This window comes from Clinocottus analis, unplaced genomic scaffold (assembly GCF_023055335.1).
Source record: "Clinocottus analis isolate CAN_PGR_092001 unplaced genomic scaffold, fCliAna1.0.p SCAF_17, whole genome shotgun sequence".
NCBI classification, from domain to species: domain Eukaryota; kingdom Metazoa; phylum Chordata; class Actinopteri; order Perciformes; family Cottidae; genus Clinocottus; species Clinocottus analis.
In genome coordinates this window covers 9,372,714-9,400,398 of record NW_027175898.1, presented here as the reverse complement: position 1 = coordinate 9,400,398, position 27,685 = coordinate 9,372,714, and the positions used below count along the sequence as shown (strand labels likewise).

At 39.3% G+C, this 27,685-nt stretch overlaps 1 protein-coding gene across 2 annotated transcripts; it reads left to right on the top strand.

The window, feature by feature from the left end:
* On the top strand, positions 1-27,036 carry stac (SH3 and cysteine rich domain). 2 transcript variants are annotated; one of them, XM_068580708.1, is made up of 13 exons: positions 1-115; positions 658-1,222; positions 2,344-2,376; positions 4,023-4,356; positions 11,178-11,311; positions 14,844-14,925; positions 15,137-15,243; positions 16,037-16,118; positions 17,565-17,632; positions 20,371-20,468; positions 23,173-23,224; positions 23,734-23,871; positions 25,516-27,036. In XM_068580708.1, exons 2-13 carry the CDS (start codon positions 1,109-1,111, stop codon positions 25,612-25,614), a joined length of 1,341 nt encoding a protein of 446 aa, XP_068436809.1. In that variant the 5' UTR covers positions 1-115; positions 658-1,108; the 3' UTR covers positions 25,615-27,036. The 2 variants fall into 2 exon arrangements, with proteins under 2 accessions (XP_068436809.1, XP_068436810.1); XM_068580709.1 differs by lacking the exon at positions 2,344-2,376.
* The last annotated feature ends 649 nt before the right edge of the window (positions 27,037-27,685 follow it).

Here is a 27,685-nt window from a genome sequence, read left to right as displayed (position 1 = left end):
TATGAGCAGGATACAACCAGCAGACTGTGAGCCTAGCATAAATACAAACACTATTTATTTTAGTTTTCTTGCTTTTTGTTTGTTGCTGTACTAGTGGTACCTCCAAGAAAGTCAGGTACATAAGCCCTCCGTAAAAGATGCATTTTTTCCTCTCATGGTTTATGTATTACAAGATTAATCATTGAGCTTTACAGATACTGGGAGTCTAGGAAGTTAGTTTTAGGAGCGAGCCAGGCTTCCCTCACGTCTTTATGCTAAGCTACTCTAAGATAACTTGACAGTCTGATATAGCTGTAGCATCACATTAAGAGAAAGCCAACATGAAACTGCTCAGTCGTCTCTTTTAATTCCCGGAAAGAAAACATGTTGAGTTATTTATTTTTTAAAATCCAGGCTAATTTGGGTCAAAACAAAGCTTCTTCCTGTTTTAAATGCAACTATTTTCCTCTCCCTTGTCTTGACCATATCATTTATTTTTAGGAACATCCTCTCAGTCACTGTCAATTAGACTTTACAGGAAGACTTCCACCAAAATAATCTAAAATAAACCTATAATAAAACACATGAAATGACGTGAAACATCGTTTTACTTCGCAGTGATTTCATTTGACCATATGGGTGTTTCACACTGAGTGTCTTCCCTCTGAATCCCGGCAGGACAGAGTCGTTGTGTCACATTTCTCCTCCTTCCACATCCTTCCCTCCCTTGATCGCGTACAGCTCTCCTCCCATCGGAGGGCTGGCAGTGCGTGGCGCGCAGCGTGGACTTGGAGATGTCTTGGCAGCATTACGCACGACGACACGATACACGCGAACGCCTCATTTAGAAGGACGGGGCACTTTCAAGCGGAACTGGACTGTTGTTCAACTTTTGATTTGAAAAGCACTTATTTCAGCAGCCTCAGAGCGTTTTTCTCATCTTCTCCTTACGGCGGATGGAACTCGGATCTCTCCCTTCGCGACAGCAGCAGCGGGGCTGAATGACTTCCCCTCCTCGTATCCGCAGGTCACGGTGACTACAGAGGAATGGAAAATATGTAAAGAGCTTTGAGAGGAAGCAAACTCTACAGAGCAACAGTTTTTTTTTTAAAGATCCCAAAAAGAGAGGATGATCCCACCGGCCAACATGATTCAGGACGAAAGTGGGGGCAAAGAGGACGAACGGGACCAGAATGAGAGTCCCAAATCCCCGTCGGCGAACGCCAGCCAGCAAGAAACCAAGGTAGGACTATCCTGTTGTTATTTATTATTTATCAACCCGGATGTAATACGGGGGGATCCGTATTGTTCATCAGTCCAATAACTCGTATGAATAGAGCTGGTCAAACACACTATGACAGGGAAATCGACTCAACAGGGACCAGCTCCCCAAAAGAAAAACAACGCACATGCAAACTATGTCGTTTTTATGACTCTGGAGGATACCATACCAGTTGTAAAAATAAGACCGAAAAAACATTTAAAGTGCCATGAAGGGTGATTACAGACTCATTCTAAGTACAACAGACCCCAGTGGGTAAAGATACCTTAAGAATAGCATCACGATAATGTACCATTAAAAACACTTTACATAAATCAGTTTGAACTCACAATCGAGCCTCACACAAAGTCTTTTATGACTTTTGTATAAAGTGTGTGTGTGTTCATCTAAAATTTAGATTAATTGTTGCGAGATCAATGACGGTGTAACAACTCTTTAAAGCTCTCGATTCACCTAAAACACGCTCTGTAGTGGTAAAAGAGATAATATGGTATTACGGTTATGTATACATTAATAAATAAGTGCAATATGGGATTGTGCTCTCAACTTGTGGCTGATGGAGGAAAGTAGGCTGTGTGATAGAGATCCACAGCTGCTGCCTCAGGCGTTTTGCCATCTATGTCGGTCACATGTTGCCCAGATACTACAACCAGCAGTACAATAATGAAACTCCTCACTATGCAAGTGGATGGATACATTCGCTCTCCTCTCCTGTCCCAACGCGCATATAAATGACGTATGAGAATCATACTTTATCTTTATTAATATTTACGTTCAAGCTTTCATCAATATCACAGATGTGCCATCCTCTTTGTATTATGTCTTTTAAAGCTTGTGCACGTGAGCTCTTTGGCACATCTGGTCACTACTAAGAGAGTCCTGGCTAACATTTCACATAAAGCCTCGAACAAACAACCACACTCCCTTCCATTAGTTCTTATTATTACTACTTTATTAGTCGTAGAACACTTCAGAAAGGCTAAAAAGATATTATATAATTGTTTAATCCTCCTTACAGACAGTTCAAGTAGAGTGAGTTCCACACAGTGAAGCTTTGTTTGTGTTTTTATTCCTCCTTTAAGAATACTGTGAGACCTGAACATCAGAAGCGCAAGGTGAGCTTCCACTCTTGTGTAAATTGTAGCGCACTGTTGATTTTAGTTCATTGTGACATAACAGCATATTGCATGTAAATAAAGATAAACAAGTGGTTTTGCGTTACAACTTTTCCTGCTCTTTAAGATAGATCACTTTAGTGACATCAATGCCAAATAAGGTTTCATCCACAGTCACTCATATTTATAGAGGGCACTCTTTGTATCGAGGCTGCATCATTACATTTATTTATTAACAATGATTTCATATATAATATTATGCCATACATGGCTCTTATTTAATGTATTTCTGCATTACCTAGTCCAGCCCCCATTAACCTTCTCTGCTTCAGATGGGAATCAGCTCCCACAGATTTGATGACGTCAAACTCAGCATGAGCTCCTCAATGCATGCACTTCGCCTCACTTCAATTATTTAGAGAGATCTTTACTTAAGTTTCAATGTATAAAACCACCTTACGGTGAAGATGTATCCTTTACCATTACAGCCTTTTTAAATAGGTACAACACGTGTAGGATGTCCAGTCAAAAATGTCTTGTGTATATAATTCACTTATCAAGACCTAACTGCGTTAACATTATTGTGATGTGTTACCATCAACTTTCTTTTCAGGGTGTGTAAAAGCCGTGCAAGTGAAGATTGACAAGGTTGCTGTAGAATATATGTGTGCTGTCATGTGGGTTGTGCATTCCTGTGTGTGGGTGGTAATGGTAGAGAAAGGTTCCAAATTGATTTTTTCCACAGTGGCCCGTTCAATTAATTGATCCTCACCATACCAAAGCTTCAATGATAAGCTCTATGTGATTCAATGTTTTTAGCCAACCACATCAACAGCTAACAATTCACGTTTGTTTTTTCACTTAGTTGTATTGTGTTGTTTAAGTCTACGTGAGTATCTCAACTTAGAATCAGTTTTACGTTGTCATTCATAAACAGTGTCTGTGTGTACATAGGTAATACTTTGGAACAAATTTAGAAGAGGACAGATCAACCTTTCTGCACCACGCAGAAAATCTGTAAATCCACACATTTGTCCTATGTGTTAAGATATACAAAGATCCGTAGGAGTCCTTCCTTATCCATCAGTCACATAAATCTGAGACCTGCAGCCGAACACCAGCCAGAAACCACAACTATAAAATCAAATACAGTAGCTTAAAGATTCTTTATTGCGTGTTTAAGCCCAGGATTAAGTTGGTTTCATGGAGGAGGAAGTACACACTGAGAGGTTAAATGAGGGGTTGTCAGTGTGGAGTGTTATGAATAGCATTACTGTAAAAGAGGAGCCTTAGGAGATTGATAGAGGATGCAGCCAGAAATGGCAGCACAGCATGTGAGAAATAGTGTTGATGTGATGCATTGCTCTCACCAGGAAATCACTTTACCTTCCAGGTGGGCAATCCTAAAGGTTGTTTATTGCGCAGTGATAAGTTGCCCCTCTCAATTGCCTTTCATCAGCCATCAGACACTGAGACATTTGCCAGAAGGTTTTAGAGACTGACTTTGTAATTTATTTAGGATATTACAGGAATTGATTCCTGCCACTGAATTATTCTCTGTCCTCTGTCATTGTCTCTCCTTTTAATTGTCTGTTTCTCTCCCTTGCTTCATTTTACTCCAACTGTTTTTCTCTACTTTCTTTTAGCTGCAGAGACTCAAGCGCTCTTTGTCCTTCAAGACCAAGAGCATCCGCAGCAAGAGCGCAGACAACTTCTTCCGAACAAGCAGCGACAACAAGACGGAGCTGCTCTCAGATGTGAGCAGCAGCACGGGCCATCTGTGCAACATTGGGATGGCCCCGCCGCACACCACCAACCTGCCCATCCCTCCGGTCCCTCCAGCCATCCCCTCCGCACCTCCACCCACATCACGCTCCCAGTCACGCAACCCGCTGCAGGTAGACTCAGCCGGACACTGCTTCATGGAGCACATCTTCAAGAAGCCCACATTCTGTGATGTCTGCAACCACATGATCGTAGGTATGGTTACAACGCAGCCCTCCTTCGTGAGCGTGATCAGAATACCAAACAAAGCATAGTGTCAAGATCAGAGGAGGAAGCGAGGTACACAAATAAAAAAGTCCTGCACATTATCTAATGAACTTTGCAATCACAGCATTGGGAATAACCTTTTCATAATGAGACCTTCATCAGATAACATGATTGAAGTTATTCGTAAAACTTTTCTGTCATCAGAATCAAAATAAGAGAGTAATGCATATGCAATAACATGCATATATGGTACGGACACAGCAGAATGTAAAAGGTTAGAGTCTCCTAAAGCACCAACCTTTTGTTTTAATATCCTCCTTATCATGTTTTTTATTCAGAAGGAACACACAAGGCATAAGTATCCAAACACCCTCTGACATTTAGGCCCCAGACACCTGAGCATCCAACCTGACCCGCTGACGCGACCAAAATGTCTCAGTCGTCCTTTTTCTCGCACACTGCGCCAGGTCCCTCCATCTGTCTGCTCGGGTGTCATATAGCCAACAACAGTGCCAGCTCCTCCTTCCTGTTTTCCCCTCGCCAGATGTTCTGGTTTCTCTGGCCGCTCCCCTCCTTGTTACCATCAGTACTGAGGGAGCACTAAGTCTTTATATCTCAGGGCCTCTGCAGCACGATAATGACAATGACCATCTGCTCACCAAGCCCCTGATTATATATTTGTAAGCCTGAATACATGTGTGTGTGTGTGTGTGTGTGTGTGTGTGTGTGTGTGTGTGTGTGTGTGTGTGTGTGTATACTATTGGGGTAACACTGGAGTAACAACTGTATTGTATTAGTTTGCCAACAGTCTTTGATTTTCTTTGTATAATTGAGATAATTTAGTTTTGTCTCATGTACATTAGTCTGAGTTCAAGGTCTCCGTCTTCTAACCTGACAAAAGCAAATTCAACAGGTCCTTTAAAGTTCTTAGTTTGGAGATTAAGTCAAAACTCACTAAACATGTGGAATAAAAAAAGAATATTACTTATGTTAAAATTATCGATTTTGGACATTTTGGTTGTTTAACGAATAAGCATAGCTGAAAATGGACTACAACTTTACTATGTCAGTTCAGTCTCTCCTCTCTCATTAACATTATTTCCAGCCACAGCCGCCAACAAACTTGACCTGTCCTGCACCAGACCGCAGACAGAGAACATTACTACTAGCTGATAAACAGAGAGGAGCGTTTAGCAGCCGAAGAGACTAATATGTCCCTTTTCATCATCTGCTGGATCTGAAACAAGCGACTGCTTTTGGACAAATTCACAATATCAACTTCTAAGTTGATAAGATGTCAGTGCTGTACTCACAGCTGATTTCCAAGTGGCCAAAAAAATCAGTTGATGCTGGTTCTTGTTCGTCAGTAAAAACTGTACACTTCCACGTTTACAGTGCTATTGAGCAGACAAACATTTGTTATCTGTGTTTTCCAGCTTTGTACATCGAATGCATAGAGGTGTTCCATTACCTTTGACACGTGGTGACTACAAGAAATAGAAATAAATACTCTTCAAAAGCGTGATACAATTCTTCAAAAAGCACACATTTCTTTTGGAAGACACTAACACATCTATTGGCTTTCAGTTTTGGTGGTCTTCAGAAATGATCACGTGAAACTAAAGTTCATCCCACCATAAAACATATTTCAACACATTTATGACCATTGTTTCTTTACACTAGTCTGTTGGTGTGGCCAGTGAGACGCATCCACTGGCCGAAGCCTCGAATGGGCCTCTGGAGGTCTGTTAATAATAAAAGCATGATGTCAGGCCTTCTTGGCTCGGTGATAGGTGCCGAGTCCTGCGGTCCACTCATGAAAAGAGATGCTACCCTCTTCTTCATTTATCCTGCTTTAATGAGAACACAGTGCGGTCAGCAGAGAGTCGGGGTGGAGGTTGTTTTTCTGTGTGTGTGTGTGTGTGTGTGTGTGTGTGTGTGTGTGTGTGTGTGTGTGTGTGTGTGTGTGTGTGTGTGTGTGATGAGCTGCGATGGTGCAAATACCTAATGGTGTTAGGAAAGAAAAATGTTTGATAACTAAAATGTTTGTTTGTTTAACTTTGCCCAATAAACAAAAGTTGGAAAAATACATGATATAATATAGTGTATAATCTATGGTGATGTTTAATTGGATTAAAGAGGCAATCTTATAATCAATGTCACTATTTTAGTCAAAAGGTTTTTCAATTCCCAACGCGCCCTAATGCGTAGATTAATGACAATATGCTAATATTGTAAAAGGCGGCGTGGAAACATTAAACACTCACCGTATTCCGAGATGAGGATCCTTTATTGTATTGTATAAAAGCCTGTACAAATTAATTGTGTCATCCATAACAGAAATGGCTGAATTACATTAAAGTGCTCACTGACCCATTTATTAGGTTTACTAGATGAAGCAGAACTACATTAGTAAATATTTGATAGAGCAATAAATATATTACAATTTTTCTGTAGGCGTTTATCTTCGTTTTAAAACCATGTATTTATAAGAGACTAGCTCATACACTATGCTCAGTTAAACAGAATAGTGCTTTTAATATGTTTTAGTCATTTTTTTATTTTTTTATCAAGATCAATTCATGTTTTTAACTAAGATCAAGGCCAACATTTCATCTGTTTGAAGATACAAATGAGAGGAGAGTCCTTTTAGGAATAAAACAAAATAAAAAAATAAAAAAGTCACAGCCAGTTTAAACTCTTAGTCTTTCCGACCAACAGAGTAATAACACAGGTGTTTTCACTTCCATTGCCTGATTAGATCTCTTTCCAGGTCCGTGTGATTGACACTTCAATTCATTCTCCTGTTCATTTAGCTGTACTTGTGAGGGCGTATATCGACATTATCATCATTGTTATTACATCGTAAAGTTAAACACAGCTCCACCCAACGTCAACCTGACCAGCCAGAGTAATTTAAAACACCTGTGTGGGTGGGGAGAGCCTTAGAAGAAGAAGTTAAGAGTACTATTGCAACCTAATTCAGACGTGTATTCAGTGTGCCCGTCTAACCACATTTTCCTTTATTTATGCCAAGGTTACTCTTCTATTGTGTTTCACTTCATTACACTGCCTAAACACTATGTGCAGTGCTCTAATTTTGTCCATAAAAGTTGTTGTGAGGCACACAGCGAATTTGTTTCACTGGAACATAAAACTGTTCTGATAGAGTAAGGGCTGATGATGACATATTGATTGCAGGACTTTGCCGCAAATGTCGTATTAAATAAATGTCTACATGAGTGAATGGAGTTACCTGTGGCTGACAAAGGGTGAAATATAGTTATTTGGGCATGCTTGAAATTTTAGCTTCAATTACAAAATATTACAAACTATTATCACTGTCAGTCAGGAATCACTGATCCTGCATAAACATTTAGGGATTAGGCAGTGATTTACTTACACAATCCCTTAAATGTCTCAAATCAAAGCGTCCAAATTTCTGGATTAACTAATACGACAAGTTGATACTCACAACGAATAAGAAAGTAATCTCACTTGATTAATTTAGCACTAATCTGTGCTATGAAATCCCAGAGATACACATGACACATTTGGTGGATCCAAGAGAGAAATAAATCAGAGGGGTGAGAGGTCAAAGTGGGGTACTCGACAGATACGACTGTGATGCAAACTGAGGCTCTCCTACGTCTCCCTGCATTAAAACACACAATGTACACACATGTCAGTCAAAACCCACACTTACTGTCATCACAACAGCCGTGTGTTGTGATGACCTTGCAATGGCACTAATACCCCATTGATTCATTTAAGTGTTACAATTGAAAGCTGATATTGTCTGTCATGTCTTGAAAATGTCTCTCACACCAGTGTATTATTAAGTTGTAGTAAAGAATGTCAAACTGCATGGGCGCCAGCGTGGAAAATGTCAGCTGAAAAAAGCCAGTTCATAAAAACTTTAAAGAATGATTCACATGGTAAACGTTATATCTGCAAAACATGAGCTTGTCGCAAATGTTAGCAGGTAGTTCGAACTGTAGTCTCACAGAGATGCTGGCATGATTGTAGACTTGTCCTTACTCCTGACAATCCCTAATTGCAGATGGACACATAACAAACAACTATATTTTACCTTTGTATTCAGCATTCTAGGCCTTTGTTCCCTGATTCTCGATGGGTATATAATGGGATATTTAGTAGTAAAAAAAACTAATGGCCGTGGGAGAAACTAATTAAAATATGTAAATTAACCAAAGAGCTTAATAAGAACAAGAGGTGGAGGAGTTTTTGTCATGATGAAGGTTATTTGCACAGAAAAAGAGGCGTGAAATAACAACAGTGGCTTAATGGATCAATGTGTGGCAATTGTAAAGAGTGTGCAGCATAAGAGAGATTCTGTTGGGAGAAAGATTGGAAAATTGAGGAAGAAAGACTGTGGGAAATTTATTTTGAGGCAAGAAGTATGGGAAATCTGGCAGGAGTCCTTTACTCTTTTATAAATGAAGATTAAACTTTAAAAGCAGAGTAGCCAAGAAAGAGTAAATGCCATGGAGAGCTGCACTGTCACTCACTTTCCCCACAGTTGTAATGTCCTGGCTTCCTCTCCAAGCCTGGAGGAAAAAGCACCTAAACACACACACATGCACTCACGTCATTACCCAACCATTGCTGAAGGAAGTCGACAATGTCAGTTTCTTGTATCAGACTACGGAAACACAGTGGTTTGTTCCCTTCGTAGCTGTTACGAGTTAACATGGAGGCATCTCCTTATTCCTCCATGTTGTGGTGAGTCAGCTCAAACAAGCCAATCAACAACTCGTTGTCAAGGGCTTCCTTTGCTTCCTGTCCTGTGTCTTCAGAGAGACAGACAGGAGTCAGGGTGTCTGAAAGATGACCGAATGAAACTCATAAGTCTTCATTGAACATTGCTAATTGACTTGATTTAGAGTGACCTAAAAAGTGGTCCAGGTCGTGCTCATTGCCTCTGCTCTTGCCGTTGTTGCTTTTTGTGTCGATCTGTGTTGACCGAAAAGTTCAGGCTAGGATCTCATTTCTCTCGGTTTCCGTCTCAGTTTCACCAAGTCTGCCAGCTCTGTGGCAGTCAGGCTCCGCCAAGCAACACAAGAGCTTAAAATGGGGAATAATATCCAGTTTTCCACCCATTACTGAGTTCCTGTCACTGCGCTCCAGCTCCAGATATCCGTGATACCAGTTCACATTGCAGCACGTGAAGAGCAAGCACAGATTCTTTTTCCCCTGTTGGCTAAGTAAACTACACAAAGGGCTTTGCACCTTAGGTACACAGTATCTGGTGTTTGCTGTCTTGTTCGGGGATCAGGTGTTCCTCTTGGTTTCATAGTTACAGTGTTATCTAAACTCAATATGTTGCAATCTAGATTGAAACGCTGACAGAGTGTGCTTGCCACAATTGCCCATTCAGAATGCACAAAAAAACTGGACAAAACATGAAAATTGTGAACAATGTTGATCATCTTTCTGTGAGGATTAACGCTCTGATTATTCTCCCTGTGCTCTTAACTCAGACTGATGAAGATCGATGAATCCTTTGCACGTCAGAATTTTCAAATGCATGCATGCGGAGTGAGGCCAGGCCGGGGCACATGTTCATTGACTGATCAATAAAGAGCTGGAGGTGCATATCTGCCAGACTACAACTAATAACAGCCCTGGGACTTGTTAACACTGTCGTCTCTTGCTAATGTGGAATGACTGGCAAACGTTACACCGCTGCTGGCTGCAAGTGGTGTTTTTGTCCTGTTATGCGGACCATAATAATGATTTACTGATAATTCTTCTCAGGAACCCTTCTTTCATTTTGTCTTCTGTGAGGATCATTTGAAACATTATCCTCTTATAAACGAAAACAATTCTACATTTTACACACATCCACAGTCCATGCAGACAGCTCTCAGCCTAAGTCAATGCCAGCCAGTCAGCCTTACTTGATTTATGTTATTTGAGTGTGGAATATTTATTAATACTTGCTGTTTTAAGTTCTGGCCACGTCACTCCCTCCAAGCAGTGAAAAATTGCTGAAATGTAATTAAATGTAAAATCACCAGTTTTAAACACTTACTTCTGTACCTACCTATTCATCACTCAACCTTTTGTTGTATTTCGTTGTCTCACAAACACACACAACGACAGTGCCCCAGCCCAGTGATCCTCATTAAAGATTGCTTTGAGGCATTCTGTTGTGGTTGCCATGTGAGCGTTTATTCTTTGCCAACACCTTTCTCTTCACTATCTCACATCTCCACAAAACTATCATTGTCATTTGTTTATCATATTTACCATATTTATCTGTGACATAGCCACACACCTCTGTGCATTAAGCATGCTGAAGGTTTGCTGTTGCAGTGTTGCATAACTTTGGTTCACTGATAAATCAGATTAATCTTCATTTATTCCAGCAACTGTGAGTCACGTATTCATAAGTGAGGGTGAGCCTCACACAGGCAGCAGTTTAAAATGGGTTCTCCTGGTTTTGAAAGCACCTGGTTATAACAGTCAGTTTGTTTTAAAGGTTTTAAAGAAATGCACATCATGTGTCACGCTTGCTAAATTTTGTCCCTGTTAAAATGTTCCACATGTATCTTCACAGGTTTTCCCTAGTGCATGCAGGGAAAGACTCCAGAAACCTTAGGCGACGAATAATCATCTAAAGACAATTCATTTCATTAATTAATTCACGAAACTGCTATCTGAACAGTATATTTTCCCTCCTTTTCTGCATGTAATGTGCTGTTCACTTTGGGAAACCATTCAAAGCCTCTTCCTGCATAACACATCTGAACCTGTTGCCTCTTTTTCTGTGTGTGTATCAGGCACAACAGCCAAGCATGTGGTGTTCCTGGCAGGAAACACGGCAAAGCATGGGCTTCGTTGCAAAGCCTGCAAGATGAGCCTACATCACAAATGTGAGAATGGAGTGGGACAGCAGCGCTGCATGGGCAAACTGGTAAGATGCATGACACCAAATAATACAAACATGAAGACATTCATTTCTCTTTGCTGTCAACAGTTTAGGAGCTTATAAATACTATGTCAGTATGATAGAAACCAAAACAGACATATTAGAATTGGCCGTCTGACCGTTTCCCACTAGAATGTGCTTATTCAGAAATCACACTTAATGTGCGAGTGTGCTGGTACATCTGTCACCACCATCCATCCTCGTCATCGTCCTCATAATCGTTATATCATCACTCTGTCTTAAGTGTTAGATAATAGCAATGCAACGCACTATTTACAAAAACGCTGACCTCCTCCTGACCTCTGTTCTGCCGTGCTGCTGTCAGCATAAACCACTGAAACAGAGTCAATACAATCACCCTGAAGCCACTTCATAACCTCTATTGAAGATGTCACGTGTGAGAGTGTTATGATGTGTTTGGCATTTCACAGTCTCAGCCTTGATGTATGTGTTTTAATATGCAAGTCAAGCATGGGTTGTTTGTGAAATAAGAGGGTGTGAAATAATATCTGGAACAATTCTCAGATCACTAATTATTCAATTTCATTTTTTATTACAAAATTGGGAAAGTTGGCACGATTGATCGGCGGTCGACTCGTTAGTTTGAAGCATATTGACCCCTTAAAAGAAATTATTGAACCCTTTATGCTTATTAACCCTTTTCAAAACCTTACTGAAAAACTTTGATGAAACTTAAATTGAGGATGGATTTTTTGTTTGTTTGTGAAAAGCCGGAGAGAAAAATGTTAATGGTGATATTAAAGAAGACACACAATTCCCTTTTTCTTTTTGTTTAGCTCTGATTTAAAATGTGCTTAAATGTTGACATAAAGAACTAGAGCAAAACTGCCTCATTAAGTAGGGGGGATTTATTTATTTGTTATTTGCTACAGTCAATGAGTCAGCTTTTCAGTAGTAGTAATTCACCACCATGTATTGTAATAACCTCCTCACTTAAAAATCATTAATTCAGAAATCAAACCTTGTTATCATTCATTGTGTATCATTTTCCCTCCCAGCAACAGACTTTTGGGGCCTCTCTTCATTTTTGGGTGATGATATTTGAAAGTGTCACAATTCACAATCATTGTCTCTTATACTACGTGAACCTGCAGTAAAATGTAACCGTTTGATTTTGTAGTTGGTCTGTTGGGACAGGCTGAGCATGTTTACTAGGGAGGATTCAGTTTACCAGCGAAAGGCTGCTCCAAGAACGTTTTTTTTTTTACTTTCATAGCAGCCCAGCAAACTGGCAGTCAGGACTGAACTGGGACTCTTTAGTCATTCGCACACATCCCACACTGAGGAGAACGAGATTGTAACACTGTCAGGACATTTTATGTGTGATTTCCTACCTTTTCTTACCTTGTTCCCCACTGTTTTTGGCTACACCATGTTAAGAAAATGTGGCTGGAGTTACAGAGGAAATTTGAAATAAGATGAGTTTGTGATAATCCGAGAGAATAAAGTTCATAGATGTCATATGGAAATGATATTGAAGTCATACTAATTGTACAGGCGGCCCTGTGACATCTCTCCACTCGATGCCTAAGGGATGAGGCCTTAAGATACGATCGGCTCTCAGGAGTGGAAAATGAGGTTGAGAGGTCAATAGATAAAAAAGGAAGTTTCCCCAGTGGAGTTCAGCTCTAAATTCAACTTACTCTAAACTTGGATACTTCAGCAGCCATGATTGTTTCTCTTGGCTTGAGAACTCTTTAGCAAAGAGATCAAGTTGCCTCATGCTCTGAATCTTTATAGGCCATGAAACCAGGCTTTCACCATTTCTTCCCTACAGGTTTCTGACTGAAACAGTGACAATTAATTCATCAGACATATAGTTTAAAAATGTTGTTATTAAACAGTAAAGCCTTTGTGGTTCACACATTTTGGTCACATAACATCACTTCACGTTCAGCCATAATCAGCTAATGATGCTCATGTTTTATGATTTTTCAAAGACTCTGTGAAAGAATAGTTTGTTTTTTCAGTGACATTTTGAAACTTACACAGGATGTAGCCCATTGAGCTAACAAATAGCCCATTCACTAAAAATGAGTTGCTTTCGCTTCTCCCAACACACAGTATTGGTTTAGATTCAGACTCGACAACTCCAGTAACAGTTTTCCCATTTTCCAGTTTTCAGCCACAGCTTCATCCAGATGTCTTTCTGTCCCTGGTGCCCAGTGTTTACGACACACGTTGACTCAGTGTTTGACAGAGACAAGATCACTGAAAACAGTCACCATAAGCATGTTCTCTCCCAATATTTAAAAGCTTTTGAAATAATTTCTCTGTGAGATCAAACAGAAACCTGTCAAGATGTGGAATGGGGAAATGCAACTGTAAGCTTTTATAAAGACTGATTGCAGCTAGAAGTGTAATGCAGTTATTAATGTACAGTATTACAAGTTACTTCATTTCTTGGTGCTGTATTGTCAAAATCAAAAATCATTAAGAAGACAGCTCTCAAATTTGATTCTTTGTTCATGCACTGATTCAGGCAGATATTGTTTTCCAAAAACAGTGTTTGTTTTTGTACAACTTTGGAATGTGTGGTTGTAACCTTATTGCATAAATAATTTGAGTGGAGTGACTTTTGATGAACAGAAACAAGCACAAGACACAGAAGAAAAGCCACCATGACTCGTCCCCCAGATTTTCCCAAAACTTACAATCACTGTTGTCACAATATCAGTGTATTAAATGAAGTCACTGAGAGCAACATTGAGTAGTTTATTTTCTTTGGAGCCAAAAAAAATCAGATTCTTTTATGAGTTTGCCCCCAAAAATCTGACATCTCAGTTCTCGAGCTGGACTTGGAGAGCTCAGAGTGGGATACTTTAGCTTTCTCCTCATCAAAAGTGTCAAATAAAGAATGAATCCCGATCTTTTTACATTAAATACATACATTATTTGTAAACAAAAAAAACAGTCGAATAATATGTAGGTCTGCAATGCTGATCGTCACATCCAGTAAAGAATTTAAATGGTCAAATATGTATGCAGGACAATCTCCAGAAGAAAATAATATGCCAAAAATCTGAAAAGATATATGAATTAATCATGACCCAGTGATTGAGGAGAATTTCAATCTCCTGTCTTTCTTCTTTACTTAAGAAGGATTCAAAACAGATGGGAAAGTATTGATTGGCTAGGATGCAGGTTGGTGATGAATATATGAATTATAAATGTTTTAGGGCATTTGGAGATAGAGGGAGAACATGATGAATGAAATAAAATGAAGACAGTGACTTTAATACCATTTGTTTTCCTATCTTGACCTTGACACATGCACGATTTGGAACTGCAGTCCTTCATATTTTTCATTTGAATAATATTTTGATGTCTGTTTAACATTAACAACAGTGATTTCTGACATCCAGTGTGGGTGCAGACATGTCAGACTGATGAGAGATATGTGCAGTATTTCAGCGTCGGGCTGCTGTGGTGCTGCATATTGGTTTGTCTTTAAAGTCTGTTGCTTAGCCCTCTTTGTTCCCTCTCTGTCTTTCAGCCAAAAGGCTTTCGACGGTACTACAGCTCTCCATTGCTGATCCAGGAACAATACGGCTGCATTAAAGAAGTCATGCCCATCGGTGAGCAGCTTAAATCTCCATAATAATTCTAACTCTGTGTGGGATGACATGCACTAAAGCAAAAAACTGTCCTACACTCTTCCAGAACCCCTTATCCACTTAGCTGTTTTACAAGATTCACCTTCCTGTTTTTATAGTATTGTAAAGCAGCACATGGCTAACTTAAAAGCGTAGCATTAGTTTGTCATCATGTCTCCATTCTTTTCTGAAGCCTGTGGCAACAAGGTGGACCCCGTGTATGAGGCCTTGAGATTTGGGACGTCGCTGGCGCAAAAGGCCAAGAGGGCCAGCGGCTCCGAGTCGCCACACAGAAACTCGGTGAGAAAAGGATCGTTTATTATGCTTGGTTGTGTTTGTTTTTACCCCGTCAACACAAAATACCGGTCACTAAAACGTTCTGTTTTATTTATCCTATTTCCTAAGTTTTCTTTTCGTCAAGATATAATAAAGATTATCACAATTGATATACTATAGTTATATTTTGTCCCACTGCAGCAGACATACTGTAGCTGATGGTCTCAATAGATACTGCTGCTGCAGGGCTGTAAACACTACCAATAAAGGCAGTCGGGTACTGTCAGTGATGAAGGGAGATGTTGGTGCAAACACTCATGTTACAGCCCTGAAGATGGACGAGACCGATTGTACTGTACAGCTACACTCTCCAGCCTCCTTTCTGTGCTTGTGGAATCCACAAGGAAATCTGTTTTTCATAGCTTACCACTTTTGATATAATCTAAACTGTGTATGCGGTCTGGATACGGGCCTCTGTATGAAGACAAGTGAAAGCTGTTGGATTTAGGCCATTCTGTCCTGTGCAGCTGTTAGTGAATGAATGTGTGTGTTGGTGACGGCTCACAGAGACAATGTGATCTCAACAGGGGTTATGATAATAGTTTCCAAATGCAGACTTAGAAACAGCATGTTTGCTACACTACAGTTTTCTCCAAAACAGCTGTTGGGACTGTGAAAGCGAGTGAATTTTTAGCTATTTTTAACTGAATCAGAGGAGAATATCTGTCTATCTGTCATTACAGTATATATCTCTATCTATCTGATCTGTTTTTTCTCTTCTATCTGCACTCAAATCCTCTTTGAACGCTCTGTGCAGACCAGTGACTTGGATAAGGTTCCAGAGGAAGTGGTGGCTCACAGCAGCAGGCAGGAGCTGTCGAGAAAACACAGCGATGATGGTGAGTATCTTTTGCGGTACACTGTGTGCATCTGGATTACAGCCATGTAGTGACACATCGAAAAAAAAACAACACTGCCATTGCTCTTGCCACAAGAGAGTCTGAGAAAGTTGCAACATTACATTTTTCTCCTCTGAACCATCAAAGATTCTTAACTGTTGACCACAGAACTGAAGTTGCTCCATTTGCTTGCTCACTCTGACCCTGCTCGAGAATATCCTTTAGAGAAAGGCCAAAGAAACATGTGGACCTCTCTTTTTTTAATCGGCATTGTGTGCAGCTCTTGTTATAGTGGTGGCTGGGGTGTTTTCATCTCAACAATAGTCTCTGTAGTAAAGAGAAACGCACTGACCCTTTACAATTTGGAGCATTCCCTCCGAGCAGTGAAGGCAGAACTACAAGGGGAACAGTAATCCAAAGTACTTCCTTGCATTGGACAATTTGGAGCGTGGATACAATGCTGCTGAGCAATTTACTTCAGAGAATAGCACCTGACCCAACAAAAGAAGAAATGTGTTCTGAGCCTGCGCCATGTGTCGACCGCGGCACTGCTCTAGCTTCTTGAAAGTGTTCTGATTTATGGAAAAAAGGATGTAATATATATATATATATATATATATATATATATATATATATATATATATATATATATATATATATATATATATATATCTTCAAATAAATGGGATAAGACAAGACAAAATAAGCCATTATTGAGCCCCAGAATAGATGCTATTACAGCTGCACAAAAGTAAAATAAAGTATACAAATATTCAACTGATATGAGTAGAAACTATACAAGAATAAACAAGAGCAATTAAAGACAAACCTGCGATGTAGTTAGAAGTTAGATTGACAAGTTACACGGTAAAGTGACACAGTATGATTAATAGCTGCATGTCTATAACATTAACAGTGTACATTGAATAATGTCCTGTGATTTAGTCATGATACTTTGTGTTGTAGTAATAAAGCAAATATCACTATACTATAGGATATGATGTAGGAAAACAGTATATTAAAATAACATGGTATAGTATTAAATATAGTATAGTAGGAATGAGGTTATGGTGTAATTTAATAGTAGTCATAATAATACATTATTGTATAATAGTTGAGTATAGTGCATGGATATAGATAATAGAATATGCTACAGCAGTCTAACAGAGTTAATGACTCTGATTTAGTGCCAGCAGGCTCGTGTTTCCAGCTGCAGTCAAGCTAGTTAATTGCTATGAAATTTGCCTTTTTGATTTGTAATAATTATTCATGGATAAAGATTCTAATTTCTGCTACTTTTCTGGCATAGTTCTTCAAGTTGAGTCAGTATGTGTTTCTACGTGTCCAACATATAATCTAACAGATATGCAGATTTTAGAGGTTGCAAACAGATTTATTTTGTTTTTGTAATACATTTTTTCTGTATTTATTTTTTTCACCTTTCAGTTTTCACAGTTATTGAGAACGGGACAGATCATTACTTCCAGCCTGAGAGAAAACCTGACGATTTGCTGGTAAGAAATTCATCTATTTAATAAAATGATCTAATATACATATACATATCTAAAGCTGTAACCTTTTGAGGGGGGTGTTTTTCACAGAAAAAGAAAATGCAATGTACTGAATAACCTTTTAGAGAAATGGCAAAACTTAAACTGTCCTGTCAGCAACTCCGGGTGTGAACCTTTCTCCTGACTTTTCACACTGATTGTAATTCTGCAGCTCAGAGTCTTGGTATCGGTGCAGTCTGAGAACACACTGTCCACTGACCAGGGCCTGAACCTTTTGTGGTCTCTCTGAGAACTGATACCCAGCCAGTCCGTTCTGTGTCCATGATGCATGCTGCACTTTGCCCCTCGCCTCCATCGTCACTGCTGAATTTCCCAGGACTCTAAGGGAAAACTTCTTTTCCTGCAGTAACAAATCATACCCGCTTTGACAGGACCACTGGCCTGCACTGATAGAGAGAAGCTTTGACCTTACATAATGTTTGGATCTGCAGCTTTGGGGTCTGTGCTACTGTTTTTATTCTCTACAGTGAAGATGCAGAGCTGATGGTGCACAATTCATGCTAGTGGGAGGAAAAAGGTGATAACACTGTGAATATCTTGGCACCCCCTGCAGAGTGACAATGAATATTTCATGGGCACATTTCAAAACGGCTCTTTTCCTTTCTATCTTCCATAATGGGGTTTGCAGTATCAGTGCTACTGGCACACACTTTCTATGTGCAGCCTGTTTACTTTTTATAGTTTAACATGTTTATCTTCATTGTCAACAATGGAAAAACACCGCAGACACTTGGACAAACACAAAAAATAACAAATAACCATACAAGGAAAAACGCACACTCACCTATCTTCCGCAGTACAATCTCGGAGTCCAGCCGACCATTTTGGGGAAGAGACGTGAAGCGCATTGTGCTGCGTTATCGGGCTGGACCAAGCACAGCTGGCAACAGGCTGTTTGTCTGTCAGCCGACAGGTCCATTAGCTCAGGCTGGCGGACAGACAGATGGAGGCGCTGCCGGGTAATGAGCAGAGAAAAACGCTCAAAAACAGCTTTGCCAAAGTAGGAGCCTCCAATTTGAGATGAGAGGCTCACACGCACAAATGGAACACATGCAGTCACACACAGGATCCCCATCTGTTCGCTCTTTCAGGTTCAGAGTTAAACAACCTGAGATCAGTTGACAGTAAAATAGTCTGGCACATGCTGGGTTTTTTTTTTTTTTTTTTTTGGATTCTCTGTTTGAAAAGATTTATGTTGTTGTTGGTGGCGTTTTCTTTGTTTTGTTGGTCTCTACATTTGAGGCAGCTTCTGCTGATCCAAACAAACCTCTGTTGCATTTGTTATTGCAGGAAATGTAAAATGTGTTGTCTCCAAAAGCAAAACGACTGTTTTTTGAATATTGATTTCTAAAATTACCTCTCGAAGCTGCACTAATCAAAATTTTTATAAAGCAGTGAATCAAATGACTATGTGTAGCGATAATGGAGCATTTAGCTGTTATACAGCAAGATATTCTTCTCAGGAGTTGATGAAATCTTAACATACAAAATGCAAAAGAATAAAACAAAATAATACAAAAGAATACACCAGTGTACGTGTAGATTTATCGTGGCTTTGAGTAAATAAAGAGGAAGAGTAAATATTGGATTTGTAATTGCCAGTTGGCCAGAAACATGACTTCATGAAGCCTCTATGTTTGCTGGCTATGTAAATAGACATTGGCTGACACATTCATCATGAAAAAGGTTTATACGGTGATATTATGGTAAAGTTATGTTCACATGTTACTACAAATTCAAAAAGAATGAACACTGCTTTTCCAATTCCTTATTTCGTCTTTTTCTTTCACAACACTGACCCTCACTTTAAACCCTGCCTTCTTTTCAGATAGATCAGTTACAAAGGACGTCGTTACCTGGGCCTCTCGCAGCATCAAGAATCTCTCAAGGCATCGATCAGCTCTTAGTTAGCGGTAATGGATAGCCACGGCTTGATGTTGTTGTTTACACCCAGGGGCCACATAGGCAGTTTGCCTTACGGCTGCTTTTAACTTGACTCGCCCATCAGGCACTTTGCCACATCGATGATGACCGGAGAGACACAAAAGACCAGAAACACGTCTCTTCATTAACTCTACAGCACCACAACGACAGCCATTAGTGTGTCTTAAAAAGTCATTCTTACATCTTTTGGCAAGGTTTCCGTCCAGGCATTATGCAGGGACATGTTGTCATTCGGAGGGATCATTTCAGGGGCACAGCAGGCAGCATTCAGACTTAAGGTATCAGTTGATGAAATAAGACGCCCACAAGCTTTGTGAGCAGGTGTGATGAGCCCCAAAATAGCGGCTCATCTCCTTGCTAATTGTGCTCACACCTCTCTGACAACAACTTCTCCACCCACACCACTGTCCTGTTTTAACTTCCTGAGTGTTGAAAACGCTGATCCTGGTTCTCCCACTCATGTTGATGGTGGATTAAGAGGAACAGATTGTAGAACAACTTAAGCTGCTCCCCAGTCTAGTAGTGTTCTGTAAACACAGGCTTTTTTCTCGCTATGTAGATGCCAAAAGACTATTTTGAGATACGACGATGAGAGAATTGACAATGGAGCATCTTATGTTGTTTTTCGTAAAGTGTGAATGAGCGTTGTTTAAATTGTCAGCAATGTTTTGCTTTTCCCGAGAGACTCAAAACCAAATCTGTGTGTTCATGTGTTTCCGTGTTTGTGTCTCATCAAGGTGGAGCAGAGCCAACTACCGAAGGATGTCCTTAAACTCAACACCTATGTGGCCTTGTTCAGCTTCTCTCCCCAAGACAGCCACGACCTGGACATGAGGTTAGTTTGCACACGTCACTCTGAACCTGAATCGTATGCTCTGGAGCAACACATGTGAGTTTGCAATGATAAATAAAGACAAAAAACTGAAATGCAATCTTAGTGTACATTTTGCTCGTATACAGTCATTCAATGCAAGAGCGAGGCACACAATCACAAAAACACAAAGTACACGCGTACATATAGTGTTTCATAAGATGACAAGTTGGTGAAGAGCCGTTCAATCCTATTCAATATTCATCTGTTTTGTAATGCCAATAATGCTGTTGTCTGTTAATTACTGCGTCTGTGTTTTATCTTATACAACGAGTGTTTTAAGTTAAAAAATAAAAGAATAGATGTACAACTTGGACTAATTAGCTTCATCTTTGTAGGTAATGATCCTCAAAGACTAATTTCTCTGGAGTGGCCTCATTAATAGTACCTGTGGGTGCGTGACAAAGGTCTAATAATATCAGTCAATCTCATGTATTCTTGGATTCATCCTAAGAGTCTTTGGAAAGAAGTCTATTTCTAGGTCCCACGAGGCGTACACAGTGTACCAGTGGTAAGCGGGGATATATTATTTTTAAATGCGGGAAAAAAACAACATTCTTTGGTTAAAATTATAAAATGGATTATCCTTGATTTGTGCTGATAAATACCCTTTCAGCTATGAATATGGAGAGAAAACTACAGAAAGTGCTTCATAAAAATGAAAAGCAGTCCACGTCACCCGTCGTAATACCGAGTTGGAGATATCAGGAAATTCCGACAGCAATAATGTCTCACACTTGGAAATACAGAAATGTCAACAGAAGCGCAAAAAAGGGCTGCTGCACTATCATCATCAACACTTACACAATAGATTCAGTGGGTTCAAAGAAGCGATGCACAGTTTGTGTGTTTGTGGTTTCACTCGTTAAATAAGTGAAAACGCTTATTTTATGCAGTCTATGGCAACAACAGCCAATAAACTAATTAGGCTATTTCGTGAATCTGGTGTGATTAAAGCCCAGTAGTGAGGGTAACCATAGCAGAGAGTACATATTGTACACACTTAGTCTATAGTATGGACTTGAGTTTATGTCATTATCCCCAATACAATCTGAAACTCAGGCCACAGAGCATCCCATCTGTTAACCATGCTTGAGAGGGCATCGCCTGTAACGTGCTTTGAAATAGACCCTCAGGAAGAGAGTATTCATCATGAGTCCTTCAGCCTGAGTCTCTATAAGGATTTGTCGAGGGAAACTTCCATCGTCAAGCATCATTTATTATTCATTGACTTCTCCTCTTGGACTCCCTGACCACTGATACGTTTTAAATGTATTCTCTTATGAAAGCGTCCATCAATGTTTTTCACGTCTGGATTTCGCTACAGCCAGTAACCAAAACATGAAATGCTTAGAGACATAAAGTACAAATGAGGAGTAAAATATAATCTTTAATCAAAAGGTTCAGTTTTCATTTTAGGTGAGAAAATCAGGTTTTGTGATTAGTTTTAGTCGCAGCCACTTGCTCTGATTACCTGATTACATTCAACTACGTGGTGATTGTAATGATGATGAGTTCTGCACTTTTAGAATACAGAATTAGGAAAACCACTCTTCCTTTTCGTTATTTAAGAGACAATGATGTCACCAACCATGTTTTATCACTTTCATGGTTCTCGTTTTCATAATTCAGCTGATTTGATGGCACAGTACGCTCATACGGTACATTCCCTGGTATTCTTTGAAACAACATGTGTCTACTTTGTTTTCGCCTTAGAAGTTTTTACAGTGTCAGGTGCTGTGCTGTTTTCTCGCTTACAATAAACAATGTTCTCTGAGTCATGGCAGTCATATAAAGCAAAGGACAGTCAGTGTTGTAACTGAACCACAAGTGGAAGGAAAAAGGGGATATTGCGTAAACCAACATTTGGCTCCACTGTGTGGCCCTTTTGATTTTTTATTGGTCAGATTAGCCGATGGCCTCGAACAGATGCTAATGATTATGGTACATGGAGTGAAATGATTCATTTGTTTCCTGGACAAAGACGAATTACTCACAGCAAACAGGATTAAGGTGCATTTAATCAGAAAGAAAACACAAACACCTTCTCTATTGCTTGACTACAGCGCATACGCATAAGAGGGAATCTTAAAACAAGATCAAGTGGTTAGGTGAAGCTCTTCTCATTGTCAACAGTACGTATATTAACTTTTCGGTGTCGCTTAGTTCACCCTCTTCCAAGCCCTGCACCCCCTTGTTTGATGTGGCTAAAAGCATCGGTCAACAATTTCACATGTATATAAGTTTTTACAGTGTCAGGTGCTGGGCTATAGTTTTTAGCCAATGGCCATTGATCCGGTTCGCAAAAATGACTGTAGCAGCAATGAATGCACACTCTGTGAGTTAGTACTTCTACAACATGCAACATTGAGTCTTAACTTATATCCTGACCTGAAACTAAGACTCCATGTTGCACTGCCATGTTTCTACAACCAGAACAAACTAAACCCGTTTGCATTTTTACATTACCTGAAGGCCATGATACATACATGATGTCGGGTTTAAGACTGAGGCTAATGCTAATAGGTACGAGGTGAAAAGTCAGCATCCTCACCATTTAATGATCCATGATTGTAGAATTGACCTTTTATTGTAGGATATACAGTAATTTGATTTACTTTAAATTTGTTTTTGAGTATATCTTCCTTTGTTTTGCTCGATACTACAGGGCTGGAGACAGAATCTTGTTGGCGGATGACTCCAATGATGACTGGTGGAAGGTAGGTACGAAACCAACACATTACCCCACATTAAAAAAATGAATTTGATAAATTAAAGGAAGTCCAGCTGTAAATTATAGGAGCCAGGCAACAGGCTGCCTCAGGACACAACTGCATGGCAGATAAATCAGGGAGACAAAAGGGCCAAACCGTGACTGCACAGAGGCAGCCGGCTGCCACCAGACCACGAAGCAACTCATCACGCATTTTAACTCCTTGCTGTTCTCTACAGGCTGTAGATAAACAAAGACATCTGGCCAGTTTGGTCTTTGACCAGTGATACTTTACCTGATTTCATACATGCAAACAGAACAATGTATAGGTACTGAAAAGGAAGACATACACAGTACATCTACTTTATGTCTATTGGCCAGCTATATATAAGATAGTATGATCCAAAATATAACTTTATACATTTACTGAAAACAACCGCGAGTTTGTAATCCTCTTATGGAGTGTGAAACCCGGCGATGGGTCAGCTGTTTTCATGTTTGCTGATTTTTTTTCAGGGAATAATTGAGGATAGGATCGGTTTCTTCCCAGCAGCCTTTGCTCATCAGCTGCGGATTGAGGACCAAGTGTTCAGGTGTAACAGGACGTTCATTGGCTGTAAAGGACAAGGCCAGATCACCCTGAAGGAGGGACAGGTAGGAATGCTTCGCTAAAATAGTTGAATTATATTCTAAATCATTCCTGCCTCATTATTAAGGGTTTTTCTGTGTCAATGTCTGCAACTTGTTGTGGAATTGTTAAGGAAAATGTCACATTCAAATTAAAGACAATACGTGTGGAATGTATTACAATTAAATAATATATATAATATTTAATATACTATAAATTCAATTATGCCCAGTGAGTCACAGGTTTTTCACAAATATGAAAAAAACACCAGCTGAATAATGTCTGGATGTCTTTTTTGATGCCACCACTAGAGAGCAGTAACGTTAGAAATATTGAATCACACCTTTGACTTTTAAGGAATTCTTCCAAGAATCTCGGCAACCTTCTTGTGAATTAATGCCTTTCAAAAAAATCTGCCAGATAAATCTGAAACTAATAACAAGGACTTAGTCAGACCAAACATTAGCAAGCTTTATCACATGAGCGTCCTCTTCATCATGGCTTGGAGAAGCAATGACCTTGGCCATTAAAAAATTGGCATTACGTCTGTGTCTAATTCATGATGACACCCCAGCCATTAGAGCACATCCGATTCACATTACCCAGCAGCTCTTTAGCCATCTTATTACCCTCCCGCAGCTCCCATGTAGCCTCTTACCTCCTGCAACTCTTCCCTTGCATGTGCTTACTCACTGGAAAGCTGGAGCAGGCTGACAGGGGTTCCTTCCAAGGAATTACCATTAGATTAGCTTTTTCTGGTATATTAGCTGTACTTAGATCAGGCTCCTTTTTCCACAATGCTTTCCAGAGCATGTTGGAACTCATATGAGACTTAAATCAAGTAACCCCCAGTGGAGATGAAACCACCGAAAACAAGATGAGTTTGTGACCCGCTGCCTTTCTTTTCCTGTCACACAAACCCAGGGGAAGATACTAAGAGTACTCAGAGCAAGCATGCAAATACAATGTCTTCTGGTCCATCATGAGGGTCAATGACCGAGTTGGAAAGAAAGGAAAGTGTGGTCACTTAATTGCTGAAAATAACAGAACGTATTCTTCATGTATCATCTTTAGACCATGTTTAAATATGTGAAAATAGGAAGTAACTTGCCAGATGTATCTCAACAGGATGTCACTACGCTTTTGGTGTGAAAAACTAATGTCCAGTACATATAGGTACTATGATAATTCAACATTAAGTTCTGTACTGTGTACACCTACTCGCATACGGGAAATCAATGACTGCAACGAGAGGGAGTTGAATAATTCATGTAGGTTTACAGTTAAAGATGTTTATATTAATATAGCATCAATAACTAATTTTAATTAATTGTGATATTGTTAGGCTATATGATTCCAATTGTGGAGATAAACCGGATGTCAACATAATTATGAAGTTCAATTTTTATTGGGTTTTTAAACTCAAAATAGCTTCGAAGTAGTGAAATATACAATCCATTAGTGTAAATCTTACACTTGGATTGCGCATGACTCTTTCAACTGGTCAGAACCGCTTGTAAATTGTATTTAGAGGCACATTGTGCCCTTCAATCAATTACTCAGATGTATTGAAATGTTCAATAAAATGTGTTGTGCTATGTTTGACTGTACTTGTAAACTTTACGTTCTATTCGTTTTAGCAGTACAGTAAGTTTAATTTTCTGCCTCAGATCTGTGTGAGCAGCGAGGGCGAACGCAGCGGCTTCATCAGAGTGACGAGTGGAAAGAAGAGAGGCTTCGTTCCCTGTGACGTTCTGGAAATCATCTGAGTCAAAGAGACAAACTAAGAGAGAGAGAGAACGAGAGAGAGAGAGAGATAATCTGGAGGTGAGGGAAGGGAACTGAACCTGCAAAATGGCGACAAGAAACCAGTGAAGGCGTTCGCATCATCAGGAATCTGGAGTTGGATGTAAAAACAATGATGGTTTTGTCAATAAGAACTCCACGTTGTTGCCGGTCAGAGTGTCAGTACCTTCTTCCCTCCATCTCAGCACAGACACAGACTGTTTGTTATGAGCAGAGAGAAATTATATTTCACTGGATTTGATTTAATTTATAGAGCCAATATGTGTGTTTCTTTTCCCCTTAGTTTTATTCCAGATGTTTTTTTGTTAAAGTGGGTTTTTCCTGTCTGGTTGTTTAAGCCAAAGAAAAGAAAACAAGCACTTACTACAGTGATTATTTTTCAAGGTTTCAGCACATACAATGACATTCATCTTAAAAAATAGTTTAGTTTGTCATGCTTTTACATGATGTTCCATAAAAAAGCTTTTAATGCAAATTACATTCAAATAGACTCCAAAATATCTCATCATTATTATTGGTGACAAAATCCTTTGATGTCTGAAGATGATGAAAACATTAGATTAGAATAAACAACATATACATAACAATAACAACGTTTACTTTCTTTGAAGCCTCAAAAATCAATTTAAGAAATGCAGTCCTCAGACAGAAATGAAAAAAGGTTTGTGTTTCAGGTGTGAAACAGAACACCAGATACAACAAAGAGATCTGTGGGAGTATTTTCAGAGGAGTTTAACACATTCAAAGACTCAAAGTCACCAATTCTCAGTGGTCTTCCAAAATATCAGCCTCATATTCCACAAGTTTATATATTTAATTTAAAGCAATCAAAGATTTAATTGAATGACAACAGTAATAACACGTTTTTGTCTCATTAGAATCAGAAAAAAAGATAGTAATTCAAATCTGTGTGTCAGTGGACACAAAATGGTATATGTTGCATTGTGTCCAATCTTTTATATTATATTAGATTCATGTTGAAAGCCTTGGCTTGTCTTTAATTTAATTCTCTCTCTTTTAAGTTAAAAATATATTTAAAAAAATATTATAGCTTCTTTGCTATAAAAGTGAACAAGAAGGAAAGAGTGCTCTGTGAACACATGATGGCGCCTGTAAGAAAATGGAACGTGTAAGGAAATGATACATTTCTAGTTTGCGTGTTGACTTTAAATGTGATCACTCTCATGCGGTTTTCCTCTTTCTCAGCACAGACAGTTCTGAACAGCACTCTGGTTAAGTGCTCTTATGGAGAGGTGTTGCATCATAGTAGATATAGTATATCTCTTGAAGGTTGCTCTGCACTGAAACTTGTTTTTATTGAATGTTCAAGAACTCCACATTGTACATACTGTACATACCAGATTAAAATGTCTTTATCACAACAACGGTAAGTGTGTTATGATGTTCTTTGTCTCACTCCTTTTCTTCTGACTGCAACACAGATTTACTGCAATTAATTCTCTACATATGCCTTATATTTCACATATCTCATCCTACGTCTCTCAGAATGATTCCTAAACGCCTGTCATGGTTCTCGCTCCTCTCCTGGGCATGAACTAGTTCTCACTAATAAGCTCATCACTTACTCAAGTGGGCCCCTAAACAATGATGTGTCATGCAATTATGCATATTATGATGTTATTTAGTTGACAGACAAAACAACTGGATCGTGACTAACTTATTCATAGTGCGTAAAGACCCAAAACCATTTTTGCAGCAAGAAAGACCAAAGGGGGAGAAGACTAGTCAAACATTTAGCTGGAAAGCACAGGGATGCCTAACAAATGTCTTGTTTCAGTTTTCACATCAGTCCCAATCTCGCAATGGTAAATTGCATGATTCTAATTTTGAACTAAGAAGCTTACGATACAGGGAAAATGTATTTAAATTTGTCAAATGAGGCAGTGTGTCATGCACAAAATAGCAGACAATGATTATTTCTTAATACTTGGAAAAGGTCTTGAACTCCACTGACAGCATTTCCTGTTATTATGATCATGGATGCTGATACACTGCATTATGAATGTGCTGGAG